The 19974-nt window shown below is 39.1% G+C and overlaps 3 protein-coding genes across 3 annotated transcripts; all 3 read right to left on the bottom strand.

The window, feature by feature from the left end:
• Positions 1-128: 128 nt before the first annotated feature.
• On the bottom strand, positions 129-1617 carry LOC108243459 (parathyroid hormone). Its single transcript, XM_017428890.3, has 3 exons — positions 1460-1617; positions 1104-1201; positions 129-962 (listed from the first exon to the last, which is right to left on the bottom strand). The coding sequence occupies exons 2-3, from the start codon at positions 1184-1186 to the stop codon at positions 704-706; spliced, it is 342 nt and encodes a 113-aa protein (XP_017284379.1). The 5' UTR covers positions 1187-1201; positions 1460-1617; the 3' UTR covers positions 129-703.
• Positions 1618-15054: 13437 nt separating this feature from the next.
• Positions 15055-15568, bottom strand: LOC108243450 (phosphatidylinositol N-acetylglucosaminyltransferase subunit Y). The gene has a single exon (XM_017428879.3). It carries the CDS (start codon positions 15529-15531, stop codon positions 15319-15321), a length of 213 nt encoding a protein of 70 aa, XP_017284368.1. The 5' UTR covers positions 15532-15568; the 3' UTR covers positions 15055-15318.
• Positions 15569-15595: 27 nt separating this feature from the next.
• Positions 15596-17272, bottom strand: LOC108243449 (protein preY, mitochondrial). The gene is made up of 2 exons (XM_017428878.3): positions 16998-17272; positions 15596-15775 (listed from the first exon to the last, which is right to left on the bottom strand). The coding sequence occupies exons 1-2, from the start codon at positions 17198-17200 to the stop codon at positions 15634-15636; spliced, it is 345 nt and encodes a 114-aa protein (XP_017284367.1). The 5' UTR covers positions 17201-17272; the 3' UTR covers positions 15596-15633.
• Between the last annotated feature and the right edge of the window lie 2702 nt (positions 17273-19974).

Below are 19974 nucleotides of genomic sequence, written 5' to 3'. Positions count from 1 at the left end.
TTTAGAGAACCGGAGATCACCTAAAATATCGCGAGACTACCGTGTAACGCTCTCACGATGTTGGTAGTGCGCATGCGCATTCATAATGTTTCTATGTAACCTGGACAAACGTCTGAATGCACAAATAATGTAACACAAAATCACAAGAAGTTTATTTTTTAAAGTTCATTATATTATACAAAACAATTAAGCCTAAAAGCAAAACACACGGTTTTATATGGACAATAAACACGTAAAAATATACAATTCATTCTTTTTCTGTGTAAATGCATCAAATATTAAGCTATCTAGCCATTTGAGCATTTTACAATCATATTCCAAGTGAAATACTTAGTGAGCACACTTAAACACAAAAATACATCTGAATGGGCCCTTAACTGGGACTTTGTCAAAACAGTAATAAAAACAAACAAAAAAACACAATTGGTCCAAGTTAGACTGTCTCTTTCATGATGGCTTTATAACAAAGCCCTTTAAATAAAAGTGCATACATGTAACAGAAGGTTTGCCAAACAGAGGCACTGTCACATAAATATAAATTAACTTAAATAAATACAATATAAATGCAGAGAAAAAACAACAACAAGATAAGAATCAATCATAGAGACAAATAGAAAAAGGTTTAAAAGAAGAAAAAAAAAGTTTAAAATGTAAATTGTCCAGTGTTGGAAATGTTAACCAGTTCAGTAAAATCTCCTAAAAATCAGGACTGCTTTGACTCGAGGAGCTTCTCAAAAAAGTCTATAGCTTGCTGGATCTCCTCTGCTGTCAGGTCGCCCAGCTCAGTCAGCTCCTCAGGACGTAACCTCCTCCTCCTCAGGCTCTCGGCGTCCCCCCCGCTGCTGGCCCGGACCGCGTTGTGGATGTCTTGGATCCTCATCTGCAGCCACTCTTTGCGCTCCTGCACCTGCTTGTGGTGCCTGAGGTTGTGCATGAGCTGCACTTCGCTCACCGTCCTTTTACTGCAAAATCAACAAACACTGCAAATTTACTTTGCAATAACAATCTTTGCTGAAAAGACAAAAAAAAGCTGTCCTTCTTGCTCCTTAGTTTAAATACTGAACTTGTAAGTGATCTGAATAAAAAGAGGAGAGTGATATCACCTTATGGGGCGTCCTTGGCAGTGAACAGACAGGTATAAAACAATGAGGGAAAAGAACAGGATTTTACAGTCCATGTTTTGCATGTTGAAAATGTTGACCTGTAAAACAAATGCAAAAAAGGAAAATCAAAGTAAAGTTTTTCACCAAAACTGGAATAATTCTCATTATAAACAGTCTTTAGCATTAAATTCTGCCTTAGTTTTTGTATCATACAAAGTTTTAACACAGTGTGTGGTTTTATTTATTTAGAAATCTTTTTGCAACCACACTTTGCAAAGTAAAGAAAATAATGCATTTTTTGTTAGTTTGGGCATTTGGACCACTCTGTACCTCTAAATGACAGGTCAAGAACATACCTTTGGTGGTATATCTTCTTCTCTTCAGTCTGATAAAAACAAAAACGTAGTACTAGTAGTAGTAGTAGTAGTAGTCTCTTCAGTGAGTCGCTGTGGTTTGGTGGTTAGCTCCTATTAGTTATGATAAGCACAGGACTCCCCAAGTTCCTTTTATAGCCCTGGTGTCCAGTTGTTGATGAGCTGCTTTCATTATTGCTGTTGATGTCATACCTCCAGCTCCTGGAGGGGGCAGGACATGAATGACAACACCCCCCTCTTAGCTTCGGGCTTTAACCACTGTCATATGGCATCAAACGAATGGCTTTGAACCCAAATACCTTCACACCTTTTTGACATGGAAAAACACACTCAAACACCAGAATCCCAGACTTTTACAGGAATGCCTGTGTTGTCCTGACATAAATCTTGGTTCTCTCACCAAGCTGTCTCGCAGGAAATCTTAGTAAATGCTCAAACGATTTTTTTTGTGAGAAACCTTGTCTCTCCATTTCTTCATTCCCAAGCTTAAGGTGTTCTTTAAAACCCACTTTTTTAATTTCACATAGCTCTCTTTTGCTTTTTTCTCTACATCCATGCCCAGTCCTATTAGTCCACATCTGATGTGACCTTTTTTAATCTGATTCCTTGCATGCCTCACAACAATGGAGGCAACATTAGGATGGATTTATGACTCTTGTGGACTATTACAGAGTCTCCCTGGTTACATAGACACTTAACCCAAGAATTAACATTGTTTTAATGAGGTTGCCCCTCAAAAAAAAGGAGAGCTTTTATACTAAGTTGACGTCAGAGGAAGCATCCTGAATCACAGACTAAGTGGGAGTTTGGGAGGTGTGTCGACGGGTGATGCCGCTGACGTCACTGATTCGGACATGACTGACAGGTATGCAAGTCTGTGATTGTGAGAACCAGACAGGGTCAAGGAACATCAGGAAATCATCGAGATTTATGTCCACGTGTATCATTTATTTCTTTACAACAACTGCTAAAGCCTTTAAACAGAGTTTTTTTAAAGAAAACAAAATTTTTCCCATGGAATTCAGAGAGACATAAGGTGGTGTGTATACGTTTGTAACATTTCAGATGATTCGATTATTTTTAATCCCACAGCACCAACAGAAAAGCATACAATTAGTCCCAAATTACTTTAGCAGTGAGCCCAAACTGAAGGCGCTCTTTCCAGCTTTAGGTTTGGGGTTACAGCCAATCCACTTACCCTAAGAAACTCTGAAACTAAGAGCTGTAAGTCAAAATGTACCAAGAGTTTCAGAGTCATGAAATCCATCTTCAGCGACAAAAAGACCAAGGGGTCTGCAACAGATACGGCTCCTTCAGAAGCCCAGTCTGGACATCAGCCTGTCAGTCAGGCTGGGGTTACACGAAGAGACAGAAACATAGAAAGCTAACAGCCAGAGAAGAGCCCAAGTTCTCCTGGCTGCTTGAAAGAACCTGAGCTACTTACCCTGGAAAAGAACTGTCCTCGACTTTACATTAAATATTTGTTTTTGTGTAAAATTAAATGTTATTGTGTAAATAGTTGAGATGAATGTTTTTTTCTGCACTTTCCAATTTAATGTGACTACTTCTGCATACTTTGTGATATTTTAGCCATTCATGAATCAAAACCCAATTGTTTTTTGTAACTTTTACACTTAGTTTAGATTTAACAACAGTTTCAGCTTCGTCATTCAGAAAATGTAGTTTCCCTAGTTTATGCATTGGCTTACAGTTGTAGGTTCACAGGCTTTGTTTTTATCCCAACTAAATGCAACTTATTGTATATTTCCTGTGATCAGAATGTAGATATTATTATTCCTGCTCAGGATTGTTGGAGCCTATCTCCAGCAGAAACGGGTGAGAAGCAGCAGACACCCTGAACATCCTAGAGGTCGATCACATGACCCCACATGTACAACCACAATTCAAAAAAAAGTTTGGACGTTTATGTAAATAACAAAAACAGAATGCAACGATTCTCATAAACCCATACTTTACTCACAGTGGAGCATAGTAAACATGTTAAATGTTTGAAACTAAAAACTTTGACATTAAAACTTCAGAAAAGTTGGGACAAAAGGCTGTAGAGGACATAAGAAACAGCAACAAATTAAGTTAATTGGCAGCAGGTCAGTAAGAAGACTGCATATAAAAAGAGCATTTTAGAGGCTGAATCTCTCAGAAGTAAAGATGGGCAGAGGTTTACCGTCAGGTCCAGATAGGTTTTCAACTGCCATCTTTACAAAATCAGATGTTTTTTTTTTTTTTTTTTTTTATTGATTTTTTAAAATTTCTTGTCCCTGTTTCTCACTTCATCTCTTTTATTCAGTCACCTGGGTCCAGCTCTCCTTTAACTCATCCATCCATCCATCCATCCATCCATCCATCCATCCATCACACCTTACATAACCATGATGGTATGCGTTTTCTAAATGTAGCAGAAGTCGGGCATGGCTATGATTGTTTTTTATCACCTGATTCTCTATAGAAAATGATTTTTAAAAGAAATTATACAACAGTAAAACTCAACTAGAGTGTCTAATTACTACTTTTTAAATAACTTACAATAGAGCATAATTGGACATTCCACTGAGGTTTCACAGCACAAGGTCTCATAATGAGAAACTCTGCAGTAAAGTGTCTTTTTAAAAAAAATAATCCAGAGTTTTTGCTCTCTAAAAGCCATATTGACTGCTGTCCTCATTCAGAACTCCTCCCTCTGTCTCCACCAGTGAAAAGAGGCATGACGGCATCAGCAGAGAAGGATCACTATGAGGTTATGTTTCTGTTAACGCACTTACATTCCTGCTCTCACTAAATCTTTTTTTTTTGTAAAGCAGTTTACCGTGACAATCAAGCATCATTATTTATAATTTTGTGAAGTCATCTGCTCCACGTGTTGGGGCCATAAATAAATGCTTCGACTGGTCAGCGAATAAAACTGTTTACATACCAGCGTGACAAGATTTACAGTGATCAGCGGAGCCCCCTCGGAGAGACTGACCTCTCGTTCTGCTGTGATACTATTACAGACAACACTGGTCTGTTGAGAGGCATATCTGCTGAGCATGTTAACCTCTGACCTTAGCTTGCAACTTGTCGTCCTTATTACCTCATGCTCCCTCAATGTGTAGGGTGTTCCCCTGTGCATGCAAGGTGGGGGTTCCCTTATGGCATACAAAAGTGGATGAGAATGAAAAAGTGGCAAGATGATTTCAGAAGATGGTTATTACAAAAAACGGGTAGTCCAATTAGCCCCATTCTGCCTGGTAACAGATGAAGAACATAGCAGGCAGAGAGAAATTATTCGATGTATGAGCGAAGAAGCTGGGCTAAATAGTGCTGTCAACAGAGGAGCAGCGAACATGCCGGGAATCACCTCCTGACATCCACAGCTGCTGCAAATCAGGTGCAGCAGAAAGGCAAGCCGCTCACCGAGACTCCAGAATAACTGATGGGGAGTAAAAAAAAAAGAGGTGGGGTGGGGGGGGGGGTTGCTATTTTCAGGTTAGGCTCTGGATTTTCTCGAAGATGACACCATGTTAGAGACGAGTAACAGAAGATGAAAAACATCGGCAGCTTGTCTCAGGTCAGCTGGGAGAGAACGTGAAAAGAACAAGCTCTTGTTTCTGCTTCGGTTTGTGTTGGTGAAAGATTTTTTTTCATTACGTAGATTAAAAATCATTACAGGTTTGATTTAAAGATGATTTATTTCTGAAAACAAGATTAATCCCTCTAACTTCTATGTATGTTGAGGCAGCAAAACAAGCAGAAAGCACTTTACATATAAGCATCATATAAAGTTATAAAACAACAATGTTAGGAAAAAATGTCTGTTTGAATTTATAAAACAAAATTAGTAACATTTCCAGTCATTAGCTTTTGTATGTCAGTCCACCTGTTTGCTAAGTTCAGTATGAAATGACCTCAGGATAAAAATCATCACTTTTAAATCATGTTCAGGAACATCAGTTTGTAGGAAACCAAAATCACAGATATACTGCATGACTGCTTCATTCCCCAGAGTTCCCCAGGGGTTCCTTCTGTTCTTTCTCTACATGTTGCCACCCTTAACAAACCTAAGTGGTTGAACAGAAGACAACTGGACTTCCGTCCCTGAGGACTGTCATGTCCCGGATGACTGAGAATCTACACCATCCTTAAAAACACACAAGATCTCTGTTCATTGTTCTGCAGCAACATTCAGATCTATCTGGCCCTAAAATCTAAAGGATTCAGCATGAAAACATGGATGAATTTAATTTATTATTATAATTAACTCAAATGAGAGCAAGACTGAGGTCATAAAATGACCCTGGTGCTTGATGTAACCTTCTACGAGGAACCTCAGAGATAATCAACAAGCTTCTCCCAGCTGACCCTTTGGATGGAGCAAGAAGACGACATTTTTCTCTCCCTGAAACTGAAAACCTTACTTTTCGTCTGGACGTCTGCAGCTCCTTGTTTGTGGGTTCAGATCAGTGGCTGCTCCTTCTGAGTGGAAGAAGCTCAAAGAAGAACTTTGGATCATTTCAAAACTTTGCTAAAAATCCAGCTGTTTATTTTAACATTTGACTCTTGCAGAGGTTGATATGTAATCCTGTGTTTGGGTTGTGTCTGAAATCAAACTTTTGTCTTAATCGTCTTTACTTTTTAGATTCTTTAATTGATTTGCTTTGTTTAAATTAAATTAAAGAAATAAACATGACTCCAACAAGAGATGGGTCAGCTGAAACAAAAAGAGGCAACTTTAGTCCTTTTTTAAAGAGTTTGGTTAAAATTTGCCTAAAATTTAAACACAAAAATGCAAATAAAAGTGACAGACTGGGAAACACAGAGAAGTCAAAGCATCAGCGCAGAAAACTGAAAGCAATACACCTTTAAATAAAGAAATGCAAAAAGCAGCAATTTGTTTATTTTTTTTTTTTTACTTTGAATTTGTGGATTTACCTAAAATCTCACTGATGAAAATTTCCTTAAGGGTTTTTGTGGCCAAAGAGTTGAATTATGTCTGTTTTTAATAAATTGGCTTTTAAAGGCTCAAAGATAATAATCAGGAAGGATTACAGCATCAATGTTCACACTTTCTACTTTATTTATAAGACAACTACTTCTGTCTGCTTGGAGCTATTTTAACCATTCATATAACATATAACATAAAACATATAACATATAACATAAAACATATAATATATAACATATAACATATAATATATAACATATAACTTATAATATATAACATACAACATATAACACGTTCAGCTGCTCTGACTTTTGGTTCTTATAACTTTTCCACTTTTACAAAAATTTAAATAATATTTGCAAATTGTATGTTGAGGTTTCTTTAATTCCTTTGAAAACATAATTCTCTGAAATCAGCTTCAGCACAGTTGCTCTATTTTTGTTTTCTAATGCTACTTTTAGCTTTTAGCTGCTGTTTGATACTCTTAGCTTTTAGCTAGTCTTGGCCTACTTTTAGCTACCATCTTACTTTTAGCTTCCAGCCAGTGTTTCAAAGCTTTTACCTTTTAGCTGCCGTTCTGCTTCTTTCAGTTCCAGCTTTCAGTCTTTTAGCGCTCAGCTTTCGCTACATTTTAAAAGAAACTGCAGTTTTTCTTGTTGTATATATTTTGTTTTCTTATTACAAAGATTTCTTGATACTCACATCGGCTGTTTTCAGGTGAAACAGCCGATGAGATCTTTAAGTATTTTGTATTATTTTATTGACAAACATTAATCTTCAGTTGTTGACTCTTCTTTAAAAACCAAATCATGACTCTTTTCAGGGTTAATGCATTAAGAAAACAATGAAATGTTTCAGTTTCAACATTCATTTGCTTATTTTTAATGAATTTATTTTAATTTCATTGTTCTGCTCCATGATTTAAACAGTTGTTGGCAGGGATGAGCGGTGGGAGTCGTCTGATGAGGATTACTGGCAGATCATCACTCCCGCCTGACCCTGCTTTCCCGTAACTGCAGACTGCCTCCTAAAGCAGCACAATATAATTTTACTGCCACCAGACACCCACCACACTATTACAGTCATAATTCTTCCCACAAAACTCGACTGGTAGCTGCGATCGGCCGTTGGATTTATCTGACCTTCATCAGAGAACGTCTGCCAGGAGGCAGACAGATTTGAAAAAGTGGATTCACACACTTTTCTTTCCTTTTGGAGAATAACTTTAAAAACAAAAAAACTTTAAAAACTGTTACAAGGACTAGAATTTCACGAGTAAACCCGAAGTGAGATGGATGAATTTACACGTCAAAAACCAGAAGCGGTGCCTGTCAGAGACATTAATTACATTTTGGGGCTCTCCTGTGTGAACCTGGTCTTTTCAGCCATACGAGTCGTTTGCACTAAAAGAGAAAAACATGCACTCACATGCACACTCACTCCCTGGGGTCTGTTACCAGCTTGATGCAGTTGCCATGGAAACAGAAAACTCCCCGCAGGCGAAAAATGCAACGCCTCTAAAACAAGTGAGTGTGGGAGCACAATTAGGACGTTAGGATGAAGGATTGCAGAGTCCAACACGGTGACCATTTCATGCAGAAAGAGTTTCCTGCAACATGAAGGTGCTTGCAGAGAAAATGTGAAATAATTATAACTACTTATTGTTTGACAGGGAAGCGAAGGGACCGGAAACTGAGTCACGATCAGCCATCAGCCCACACAGAGTCATTACGGTCATTTAGGGCTGCAAGGAGGCAAAAGTCTTACTCAGAACCTTCCTTTACTGCAAGGCAGACTAAAAAGGGAGGATCATATGTTTTGGAAAACAACGTGAATTATTGTTTTCTTTTTATTGTCCCTGAAATTCATTTCATCTGAACCTTCCAGTGAACCCTCCTTTAAAACAAAAACAGTTTCATTTAATCTGTTTTCTACTAAACATTCAGATAAAATCCTTTAAATTGATATCAATTAATTAGCTGCGTGGATAAGTTTTACAACAAAAAGAGCCTTTATGCGTCTCTCACACAACATTTTCCATCAGATAGACTTTTGCAGCATGTTTACAGTTTTTTATGCTCAAGGTGCATGTAATAAATGTACAACAGTGAAATTGCTGTTGTGTGCCTGTCTGTGTGCTTGTTTGTTTGTTGCGTTAGCAAAATATCTCATGAACCACTGGATAGACTTCAGGTAATTATTTGATGTACATCTACAACTGTTTATCTTTCGGAATCAACCCAATTCAAGATGGTCGACACAGCTAACCAACCTTATCCTGCACAAAAATGGCTGCAGCCCAGTTAAAGTTACAGATTTCAGGCTGAAATCTGATTTGGTAGCAGCTGAGAGTCATTCCCAAAACAACGGGACTCTGAGACATCTTTAGTTAAACGCAGACTGGAAAACATCTGCAGGTGAACCGAATCATTTTATTATTGCATTGTTTAGATGTTTACAAAAAAACAGAGCTGGTAATAGTTTTAGTTCAGTTTAGTTAAGACTGTTAATCCCTTTTCTTCAAAAAATGTCAAAGGACACAAACGCTGATGGTTCTGCAGTCCTGTAACCTGCAGCTGAGGCTTGTTTTCCTGAGAACAGAAGGGAATAAAGGTCATCAGGCTGACCTTTGGTGTCCGTTTTCACTGAAGCTAAGGATGTAGAGAAGAAGTGCTCGTATGGCTGAAGAGTTGTGTCATTCCCTCGACTAAACAGCCAGACGTTTTGGTGCTCTTGTTTTGGTAACGCACCGTCGCTAACAAATGGAAAACAGCCTTAGAGTCTGTCAGTTTCAGTAAATACATTCCACAGTTTTAAAGTCGAAGACTACACCCAACTCAGGTATCACCTGCTGCATGCAGTTCCTTCAGGGGTAACGTATGTTTTCCACAAGAAGCCTTTCGACCATCGAATCTCTCACAGTCAAGGCAGGTGGGAGCAGGGCGGCGGAGGCTTCTGAAAGAAGAAGAGAGACGGAGGAAGATGGTGCAAATCTGCAAGTCATGTCGAGTAATTCGAGCCCTCAGCCATGAGCGACCGAACACAAAAAACTGACACCAACCTAATGCGCCCAATCGATCCCACTTTCCACAGCAGCCCGAATCTGTCTGAGTGCTGACGAACAATCAGACACTCAACATCTGTCCTGGATTCATTTTGCAGACGAGGACACATTTCCTCACCTTTACAGCGTCTCATGGAGCCACTAAAATGTTGGCTTTCAGAGCAGCGGTTCACAAAACAAAACCTGTGGAGTCTCGTGGCCCCAGATCACCAGCTATCTGTCAAAGTGACTGAACCACAGCCACGTTTGGGTTGGCTTAAGTGACTAGCTGTGGCAGCCATCTTGAATTAGGTTGACTCCAAAAGTTAATCAGTTGTAGATGTGAACACAATGATTACTCTCAGAAAGTTTTGTTAAAATTGGTTCAGTAATTCATAAAATATTTTGATAACAGTGCAGACAAACACACGCAAAAACAGGTAAAAACGAAGCCAAACAAAGAGCCTTGTTGATCATTATGTTACATTTTTATTCATTTATGACCGCCGTTTTTCTTTGTTTTGTAACTTTTACATTTAAACATGTCATAAGCTTTCATTTTAAAGTTAATTTCTGTAAATCTTCTCAACCACTCAGTGTGCCCCCAACCCCCCCCCCCACTTTGGAAACCACTAAGTATAAATACAAAACTACCCTGACAAATTTAAAAGTAAATAAACAAACTTAATTCTAATAAATTGTAAGCTGGTGTAAGAGGCAAATGTCAGATGAGGCCACTGATCTGTAATTGTTGCTCATACCACCTTCAAATATAATTAAATGGAGCATGTTTAAATAGTTAAATGTGTCTTTTAATTGGTTGAACAAAAAAATAAAGTTCCTTGAAAAAGAAATTTTATTTTTATTGTTTTTGCTGCCTAAAGATTACTAGGCTGTAAGAAAAAAAAAAAAATTAGCAAGACTTTAGAAAACAGGTTGCTCTGTTATTGAAAATATTTTTCTGCTCTCTCCAGATCACCTCAAGGCTGTCTCAGCCAGAAAAACATCCAGTTTGAACAGAAGTGCGGAGAAAAAATAAAAAGAGTCGTAAGAGTGGGAATGTTCATTTAGAGGAAACGCTGCGGAGGTGAAGGTTTCAGAAATTATTCAGAGAGTGCATTCAACAGGCATTTTAATTATTGTTGCATAAAACAGAGAATTTCATTCAATCTTGGTAAATTTAGGCAACATAAGAGAGGTTATAAATAAATTCACTTAAAACCAACTACAGATTTATTATCATTTTAATGTTAGTTCAAACTTTTCAGCAACATTGGCGACATCTAGTGGTGAAAACATTTTTTACAACATGACAATTTATTCAAGAAGTGTCAAAGACTCTCCAAATTAATAAATAATAGTATAAATGCTACTACTACTACTACTACTACTACTACTACTACTACTAATAATAATAATAATAATAATAACAATATTATTAATAATAATAAGGTCTGAATGAGGATCCTTTTTTTATAATTTAGGAACTAAAGCTCATTCAGATGATGGGTGCTGTAACTTTTTCAGCTTTTATGCTTTTCAAAAACTTTTAATTTATTTCCAAATATTTTCCTGACAGAACTAAATGCTGATCTCTTCAGTTTCTCTTTGAGATCTGCTTCAACAGACTAGCTGTTTTTGTCTTCTGATCCTTTTACTTTTTAGCTGATGTTCTGCTACTTTTAGCTTTTAGCTAGCTACCTTTTTTATATTTCTAGCTAGCCTTTTGCTCTTTAGCTTTAGCTATTCTTTTGTTACTTTTAGCTACTGTTTTGCTATTTTTAGCTTGCTTTTTGCTAGCTTTAGCTTTAACTTGGACTTTTGTTACATTTAGCTTTTAGCTACAATTTTGCAACCTTAGCTTTAAGCTAGTGTTTTGCTACTTTTAGCTTCTAGCTAGTTCTTTCAGTTTTAGCTCATCCGTTTCAATTTCTTCAGTATTCAAAGTTGCATTTTTTTTTGCAGAAAACATTTCTTCTCCAGTTTGCAGTTAAATGAAGTGAACCGCGACATTTCAGATTGTTAGAAATCCGACTTCAGGTGAGTTCCTTGAAGGCACCACGACCCCACGGAGGCGGCAGGAACTCTTTGATGTTAAAAGAAACCCGCCCGGTTGGAGTTTAATTACGTTTTTTGCGGGAATTGTCGCGTTTAAAACTTGTCTAAATCATTTTACTGAAGTTAAACCCTCGACATGGATCATTAAATAAGGTAAACTGAGCTTCAAACTGTGAAATTATCGTTATTTTTCTGGTCAGGAAGACGCTAACTTCTAGTTTCAGTCGTTTAATTAAACATAGATCAAATTTCTCTCCTATAATGCTACAACTCTCACCGGTTTTTGCATAAAACATGAACTAAATATGTATTTAAAAGTATGACAAAATTTAGTAAGCTTATATTAACTAATTTGCCGTCAGTAACTGTTTAAAATGTTAGCTACAGTGTAGCAAACCTGTTTTTAAACCTTTTGATAAAAATGTTATCGGTGCAGCCATGATTCAATATGTTAATCTAATTGTCGATTTAGGCGTATTTTGAAATCCTATTAATATTAGAATATATGCCACCAAACAAACAAATAAAAACAAAGAGTTTGTTAAATGAAAGTCTTAAAGTTGACAGGAACTACTTTTCCTTCCGCAAGGATGCGTTCAAAGGCTTCCTGCTTAGTCAGGAAAGGTGGGATTCGGTTTTATTAATTGATTCATTGCCAGGTATGGAAAAACAAAACAAAACCTCAAACAGGAATCTGTTTCCAGACTTTGTTCCCGGTTGCTTTTTCTGAAAGATTAAATTTTAAATTTAAGGTTTTAGGCTTCAGTATTTTGACTTTATAGCCACATGTAGACTCTCAAGTGATAATGTTTTATCCAAAATGTCCATAAAATCTTTTTTTCTGTTGATGTTCTTTCAGATAAGTCTGTAAACCCTCAGTTAGTTCCTTTAGGAGCACCTTGAATGATATATGGCTGTAAAACTGCAGATTATTAGCTGTATTTTATAAAAGTTTCTGTTCCTGGAACCTCATTTTTCTTTATTTTTTAATAAAACAAGAGTAAAACATGAAAAAACATTCCCCATGTGGGTGATTTGTGCAGTTTTTATAACAATCACAGCAGATTTAAAGACGTTTTGATGTCAAAAGTGGCTCAAAGAATTTGAGTTTGAACTTTAAACATGGAAATTATGCCGGAGGCCTGAGTGCCGCGTTTCTTTTTTGAGACAATATTATTCCTAAGTGGAACTAATTTAGCAGTGAGAGAAGCAATAAGTGTTGATTGTTGAGTAAAAGGTCAGATATTTCCCCAAGTTTACTGTTTTAATGTTTAACTTTTAAATACATTACAAGAAAACCTGGGACCTTAAAAGCAAAATGTTTGAATACAAAGCTGTAAATAAAAGTGTCTTCAAATGGCTGCATTTAAATGACTGCAATAAATGAGTTGAGAGGGAAAGAAATATGGGGATTTATGTATATGTATACTTTCCTTTTTTCTCTGTACAAGAGAAAAGCAAGTAGAAACCTGAATAAAAAGTTGAGTTTGTTTCTGGTTAATGGAGGCAGTATAAGAGCTGAGACAGGATCTGAAATCTGCTGTAAAACACAAACAGCTTTTTGTTTACGTTTATCTGAATGTGACGTAACTTGCTTGTTGTTGTTGTTTAGGAGACTCATGAGTGACTTTGAGGATGCAGATTTCTGTGTGGAGACTTGGACTCTTCCTCCGAACACAAAAAGAAAAAAGGATTCCAAGAAAAATGACCAAAGATGTAAAAACACAAGCCCCGTAAAAACTCAGGCGAGCAGCCCGAAGGTGAAGAAACGCTCCAAGTTAAAGGAAGCAGCGCTGCAGGGGAAGGAAAGGAAGAAAGAAAAGAGGAAGGACAAAAAGAAAGACAAGAAGAAGAAAAACAAACTGGTCGTGGATTTAACACAGGCCAGCAGTTCCCAAGCAAACTTCTTGCAAAGATTTGCAGCAATAAATAAAAACCGAACTGAGAAGCTGAATCCCGATCGTCTCTCCCAGGACTCTGGGAAGGAAGCAAAGCGAAAGAAGCACGTGGCGTTCGGTTTATTACCCTCCTACGTACGTGCCAAACGTCCACATTTTGTCTCTTTGTCGCCCAAAGAAGCAGAAGTTGTGAGCCGCTCACAGGTCACACCAACGGGACCGCACGATGACTTCCAGGGCGCCAGCGATGACGTGAACAGCCAGGATCTGTTCATCACCCAGAAGACGTTCAGAGCGTCCCCCTCCAGCAGCGACACCAGTGACGGGATCGCCTGTCCGCGAGTTTCCGCACAGCGAGACCGTAGCCAGGAGGAGGTGAGACGGCGTCAAAGAGGAGCAGACAGATGTTCACAGGAACCCAAACGAGAGGAAACAACTTTTCAGCTCCATCAGTGGGAGAAATGGCCCTTCCAGACACAGATGAAGTTTAAAGCAAATTTACCCAAACAGGAAAAAGAATCCGAAGTGGTTAACCCTTACTTGGACGAACCGTTTGTGATCAACCCGACCCCAGACGCTGCTTCATGCCTTCAGCACGTCAGCGAGACGCCCCTGCTTCCTCCGTGCACAGCGACCAGCTCGACGCAGACAGAAAACTTCTTCACCACCGAGCTCTCCCTCTACCTCGACTTCTGCCGGAGACGCCGAGCGGCCGTGCACGCGGAGGACCCCAAGCCCTGGGACCTGAGCCTGCCATGGAGGGCGAGGAAAGACCTCCGTGTCGCCGACCCGAAGAAAACGCTGCTGCCAGGCACGTCTGCCTCTCCACGAGGGAAACCTGAAGGAAAGACGAATCTTTCTGGTCACAGTGAAACGACTCCCAGCCCTCAGTCTGAACCTGGAACCAAATCTGCCGACGCCACGGCCTCCAGCGAGGACGACCACTTCTGCCGCTCCGGCAGGCGAGACCTGGTCCAGGTACTCCAGGATAAACCCACTCTTAGCACTTATACTACATAATGCTTAAAACAGCAAATCTAAATCCCACTGCTCTGTATATGTTCACTGATTAGTTTGTCATGTCTGATAACAAAATGTTTGGGTTTCAGGTTGGAGCGGTCCAGCTGAGACTGAACAAAACCTTCTTTTTCAAGACAAAGGGAGAGAGAACGTCTCCACGGCCGGAGTCACCGCTGACCAAACTCTCTCAGGGCAGAGACGTAAAAAGCAAAAAGCATCGCTGAGGAATTTAGGGAAGGACGGAAGGACAGCAGTCTCAGGCTTTCCAGCACCTGGGACATGTTCAGTGTTCCTGTAGCCGAAGATTTGTCTACATAAGTTATGTTGTGAAGGTTTTAGAAGAACTAGTTTCTTATTATACAGAAGTTACATGCATGGAAAAGATTTAAAAACATTGCTGTGAACTTATTTTCTGATTGTTTGAAGTTAATATAAGCTTATTAGAGAGTTCCTCCATTAAACAGAGTTTTATATTTCAGAAAACTAACATCAAATTGCAGTTTATAGTGTTGTTCTATATAAAACTGGTCTTTTATCAATTAAAAGTAATTTATTAGAATGAAGCCAAGGTTCTGTTTGTTTGTGCTTCACAACAGAAATGGGAAATTCTTCAAAACAGTTTCAGCTCTGATGTTTATTTCATTTGCATAGAAGCACAGATTTACATTTCTGCACACAGGAGTTTGTTTTGCAGCTGCTGTGATGCAGATTTATTACTGCTGTGGAGGAACGGTAACTACAGCGTCATAAAGCAGGGAACACAAGCGTGGGAAGTGTTTGAAGTCACATGTTTTAACCCTAAAAGGTTAAAAATGCCTTCTGATCTGAAACGATCCAGGTTTATCCTGTTATAAACGTGCGTTAGTGATTCCAGAGCGGCTCAGTTGTGTCTGAAGAGCTTGATCCCCATCCAGCTCCACAGATGGAAGAAGACGTAGACGGGCAGGGTGACGGGCAGCAGCAGGCTGTAGAAACACACGCTGCTGCTGCTCGTGCAGCCTTCAGGGAAGTTCTCGTCCACGGTGGCGGAGTAGATCAAACCGATAAGAGACACCATGGGGACCAGTCCCACCATCATGGACAGGGACAGCATTCTGGCAGATCTGTTGGAAAATAACCTCCTGCTCGAGTTCAGTGGGAAGAAATGCAGCGTCCGTGCTCAGCCCCTCAGCTCCTACGCAGCTGAACGCTCCCGTTACTCCGCAGGCGTGTCTGAAGCGTCGCCGTCTTTCTTTAGAAGTCTGGCGTCCTGAGGGATCATGTTGGGGATGCCGTCAACGATGGGATAAGCGATGCCGAGCTCCTCGTTGATCAGCTCGTTGGTCTTAGAATCGTACCTGGGGGAAAGATAAAATAGCAACTAAAAGCTCCAGTCTAATCTTTATTCAGTCATAGATGTGGTCCTTCCGTCCAAAACATCAGATTTAAATCAGATTCTTTGCCCATAAGTGTCAAATTAAACAGGACTGCTGTTCTAAATGTTAATACAGCCAGCTGCAATTTCAATGTCTTTAATACTTAGAAATGTGCTAATTACTTGTTTTCACTGTTTTGTATTAAAATAACAGAAAAAGCATCTCATTTAAATTACCCATAAACCATCAGCTGTTGTGTTTTTCATCCAGTAATCAGTTTAAAATGAAGCTACACAAGGAAAAGCTTTAAATCTCCACACCTGAGAAGTTAAAAATATGAAATATCTGCCTTTTTAAAATGTAACTAATACTCCTAAAACGTGTTTTCATTCGACAGACCAATCAGTTAGTGAAGTCTGGTCTTACTGCTATATTTCATTTGCCTCACAGTAAAAACAGACAAAAATACTGATTAATACTGATGTGCTAAAATGATTGAGAGTGATTGAAGAACAAAAACAAAATTATAATCATCATCATCTCCTCTGGGCGCTTAGAAAAAGCTCCATCTCAATGTTTTTAATATTTAAGTTGACAGATCCAGTGAAGCTACAAACACCTCTGACGTCTGGAGTTAATCCTCGACCTCAGCGACCTTTGGGACAGAAAAGCGTTTTCCAGGTTTGAGCTCCACATCTGGAAAACTCATCTGGTTTTCCAGATGTGGAGCTCAAACCTGAGGAGGTCAAAGCTGAGCCTCATTTTAAACCTTTAACGTTAACTATCTGAGCAAACTCTGTCAGTAAAATATCTCAACTGATTAAATTACATCTACAACTAATTAAAGTTGGGAAAGAACCCAATTAAAGATGGCCGCCGCAGCTAACCAATGTTTGCCAAGACAGAAACGGCTATAATTTAGTCAGTATTACAGATATCCTCCACATGATATACTCTGAACGCTTACCTTTCTTATCATAAATAACTTCAGTTTAAAACTCTGCCATGAAAGAAATCATGGGCTTTTATTTTCATAGTTTTAAATTAATTTCAACAACTAAACTGAAATTTGGTTTCGATTTAAACCACTGAAGCATACTATCAGATATATGAATTTGATATTAATCTGAGTAAGAGGCAGCTATTTTATTTTTTAGTGCGAGTATTTTGATTTAAAGCCCAGCCGTTTGCACATTTTCTGTACCTGAGCGGCTTCTTGGACAGCGGACACACGATGAAGTCCAGCAGGGAGGAGTCGAATGGCGGCTGCGCTTCGTCCTCCGCCTCCGTGAAGCTCCTCACGGACACTCGGGCGGCCGAGAAACTCTTCAGAAACTCCGTGTGTTTAACATGACGGTGGACACGGACCGATTCTGTCGCCAGTCTACTCAAAACATTCTTAAACATGACCACAAAGTGCTCAACAAACTGACCGCACCTCTCCGACAGGAAAAACCAGTTTCGGTGTAACTCCAAAATAAGTCCGACTTCTGCGAAAAGGTTCCGCTAACCACCCTAACCAACGTTTTTTTCTTTTTTTTAGGAGCGTGAAATTAATAAAATAACATAAAATAATTTAAAATTGAAATTTCAAATTGAATATTTATATAATCATACACATAAGATGTTAAATGTATTTGTAAAAGTCCTTAATGTGATTATGGAGAATAGTAGCTTCTACAGTTTTCATATTAGGCCACACGGTGGCAGTGTTTTACTTCTAAACTCCTCAAAGAAGTTTATTTTAGTTTTGACTTCGAGTGGAACCAGATTACAACTTAAAAGAAAACTTTAAATTACATAAATGATACATATATTTTTTAAATTTACCCTATATGGCATATGGCCCCAGTTAATAAATCTGATCAGAGATCAGTGCCACTTTATGCAATATGCTTCTGGGGAATAAGAATAATGACCTGGGCTTTGTTTGTTATGTGTAACAAAAGAAACCAGAGTGCAAACCCAGTTTGTGGACTTTACAACAGTTGCTGTTTGTATTGTAGTTTTATTGAAGCCCCACAGACGTTGTGAACATGATTTCCCAGCAGGTTCTAACTATACAATAATAAATATTGTCAGAGACTCCGCTGCCAGCGAAGGCAGAATGCATTTTCCAATCCATATGGCTGGAGATATTGCTCTGAGACTTTCCTGGCAGGGACCCAACTTGTTTTAAAACTGCTTCTAGCTGTAATATATCCCACCACTCGGTACATGACAGACCTGCTAATACAGTCTTTTTTCTTTTCCCAGCTGCCGTGGCTTGAATACAGAAGTGTAAAACAACAGCGAGGCACCTTTTTGCCGGGCCTGTTTACTCACGAGAGATATCCATCAACCCTGACATAGTCCAAGGAACACTGTGGCTGAAAATACAGCTGAAAGCATTAGATTTGTTGCTCAGAGAAAAAGTTATCAGATACCAGATTTTGTTATGTTTGATGTATTTTGTGGAACATTTGGTTATGACTAAAAAGTTTGATAACTGCACATAATTTATTTGATTTAATCATGTCTCTAAAACATGAAAGATCAAACTATGCAACTCTTATTTTGATGTCACTCAGCTAATAGTACAGAAAAACAGTGGTCAAACTTTTCATATTTTCATTTTAACATTTAAAAAGAAATGCCTTTGACTCGGCTGGTTTAATAGATATTTAGCTCAAATTTGATGTTTTAGTAGCTGAAACTGATCCTCAACTCAAACACCAAGTGATACCTGATCCACTGAGATCTGTTTTTAAAACTTTGATAACTATATCAACTACTCTGTCAGTCTGTTAGCAAAATAAATCACCAAATACTTGATGGATTTCAGTGAAACGTTCAGACAAAAGCGTTTACAGCTGATTGACTGTAGGAGTCAACCCAAATCAAGATGGCTGCCACAGCTAATTGACCTTTTCCAACACGATAATGGCTACTCAAAATGACAGATATTGAGGTAAAGTTAATGTGGTAGTAGCTGAGAGTCATCTTCAGCACATACTCTGAGGGCTGTGGTGGCCATCTTGAATTGAAACTCTGTCATGAAAGGCGGCGGGCGATATGCATTCCTCCAAGGAATATATTTTCTTCATTAGCACAATAATAACTTTTTTTCTGTCTTTTTGGATCATAGTTTTATTTAAGAGACTCACAGAACAATGATGTAAACTTATCTAATTTTCTTTGTTTCCTTTTTTTTATTTCTAAGAAGCACCGTTTTGAAAACAAGGCTCATTTTATTAAAACCCTAAGCAACAGAAAACTGTTGAAACACCTTTGAGAGTAAATGATTAGGATTTATATATTTTTGTTTTAGGGTTTTATTTTTTCTGTTCTGCTTTCTGAATGTTTAGTTGTGGAGCTCAGAGCTGGCTGGGTGTGGGACTTTGATGGGTTGACCTCAGTGACTCATGGCACCGAGCAGTAACCCCCCCCCAGTCCTCGATCTCTGCATCCTCAGAAGAACAACTTCGGAATCCAATCCAAAACGGCTTGACGCCTCCAGGGTGACAGTGCAGCCTCCTCACCAACAGGCAGCTCAGACTTGGCTGTGAAAACGATGAGTCCCTGCCAGGGCTCGTAGATCACTAATAACTTCTCAGATTTCTGGCTCAGAGAAGGACTTCTCAGAATTTCTCAGCCGTCAGCACAAAAATCTTCTTCCAGATTCCATCTTTGTGGCTGCCCGCGTGAAAACCCGTGTTTGTGATGGGCTCTTCTCTGCATCGTGGATTTCTTCATGGAAGAGAAACAGGTTTTTGGAAAGCAAAGCAGGCGTTGTAAAACTCAGCGGCAGAGCGAGAGGCTTCTCTCAGCCTGCAGGGCGTCTTCATCAGGCCCACTCCTCTGTTGCAACGTCTGACAGAGCTTTCATCAACCCCACACCTCTGCTGACCTTTGCAGAGCCACTCACGCGTGCACTTAACTCCTCAGCGATGGCGTTCTTTTCTCCAGCTTGAATACTGAGGAGCTGTGACAGACTTGGCAGAACTTTCACACCCTGGTGGTGTTTCTTTCCTGTCACAGCAAACAGAGAGAAACCTGCATATTTCATGATGACAGAGTGAATGGGTCATGGCTGCACACCTTTACACAAGCTTTCACTGCAAATGGAACGCATCGACTCATTAGTTTAATTATCCCTGACCCAGATACCGAGTGGATGGTGGCGCCAAATTAGCTTTCTC

Source organism: Kryptolebias marmoratus, linkage group LG11, assembly GCF_001649575.2.
Source record: "Kryptolebias marmoratus isolate JLee-2015 linkage group LG11, ASM164957v2, whole genome shotgun sequence".
Lineage (NCBI taxonomy): Eukaryota > Metazoa > Chordata > Actinopteri > Cyprinodontiformes > Rivulidae > Kryptolebias > Kryptolebias marmoratus.
The sequence above is the reverse complement of the archived record's forward strand: the minus strand, read 5'-3'. Positions and strand labels throughout refer to the sequence as shown.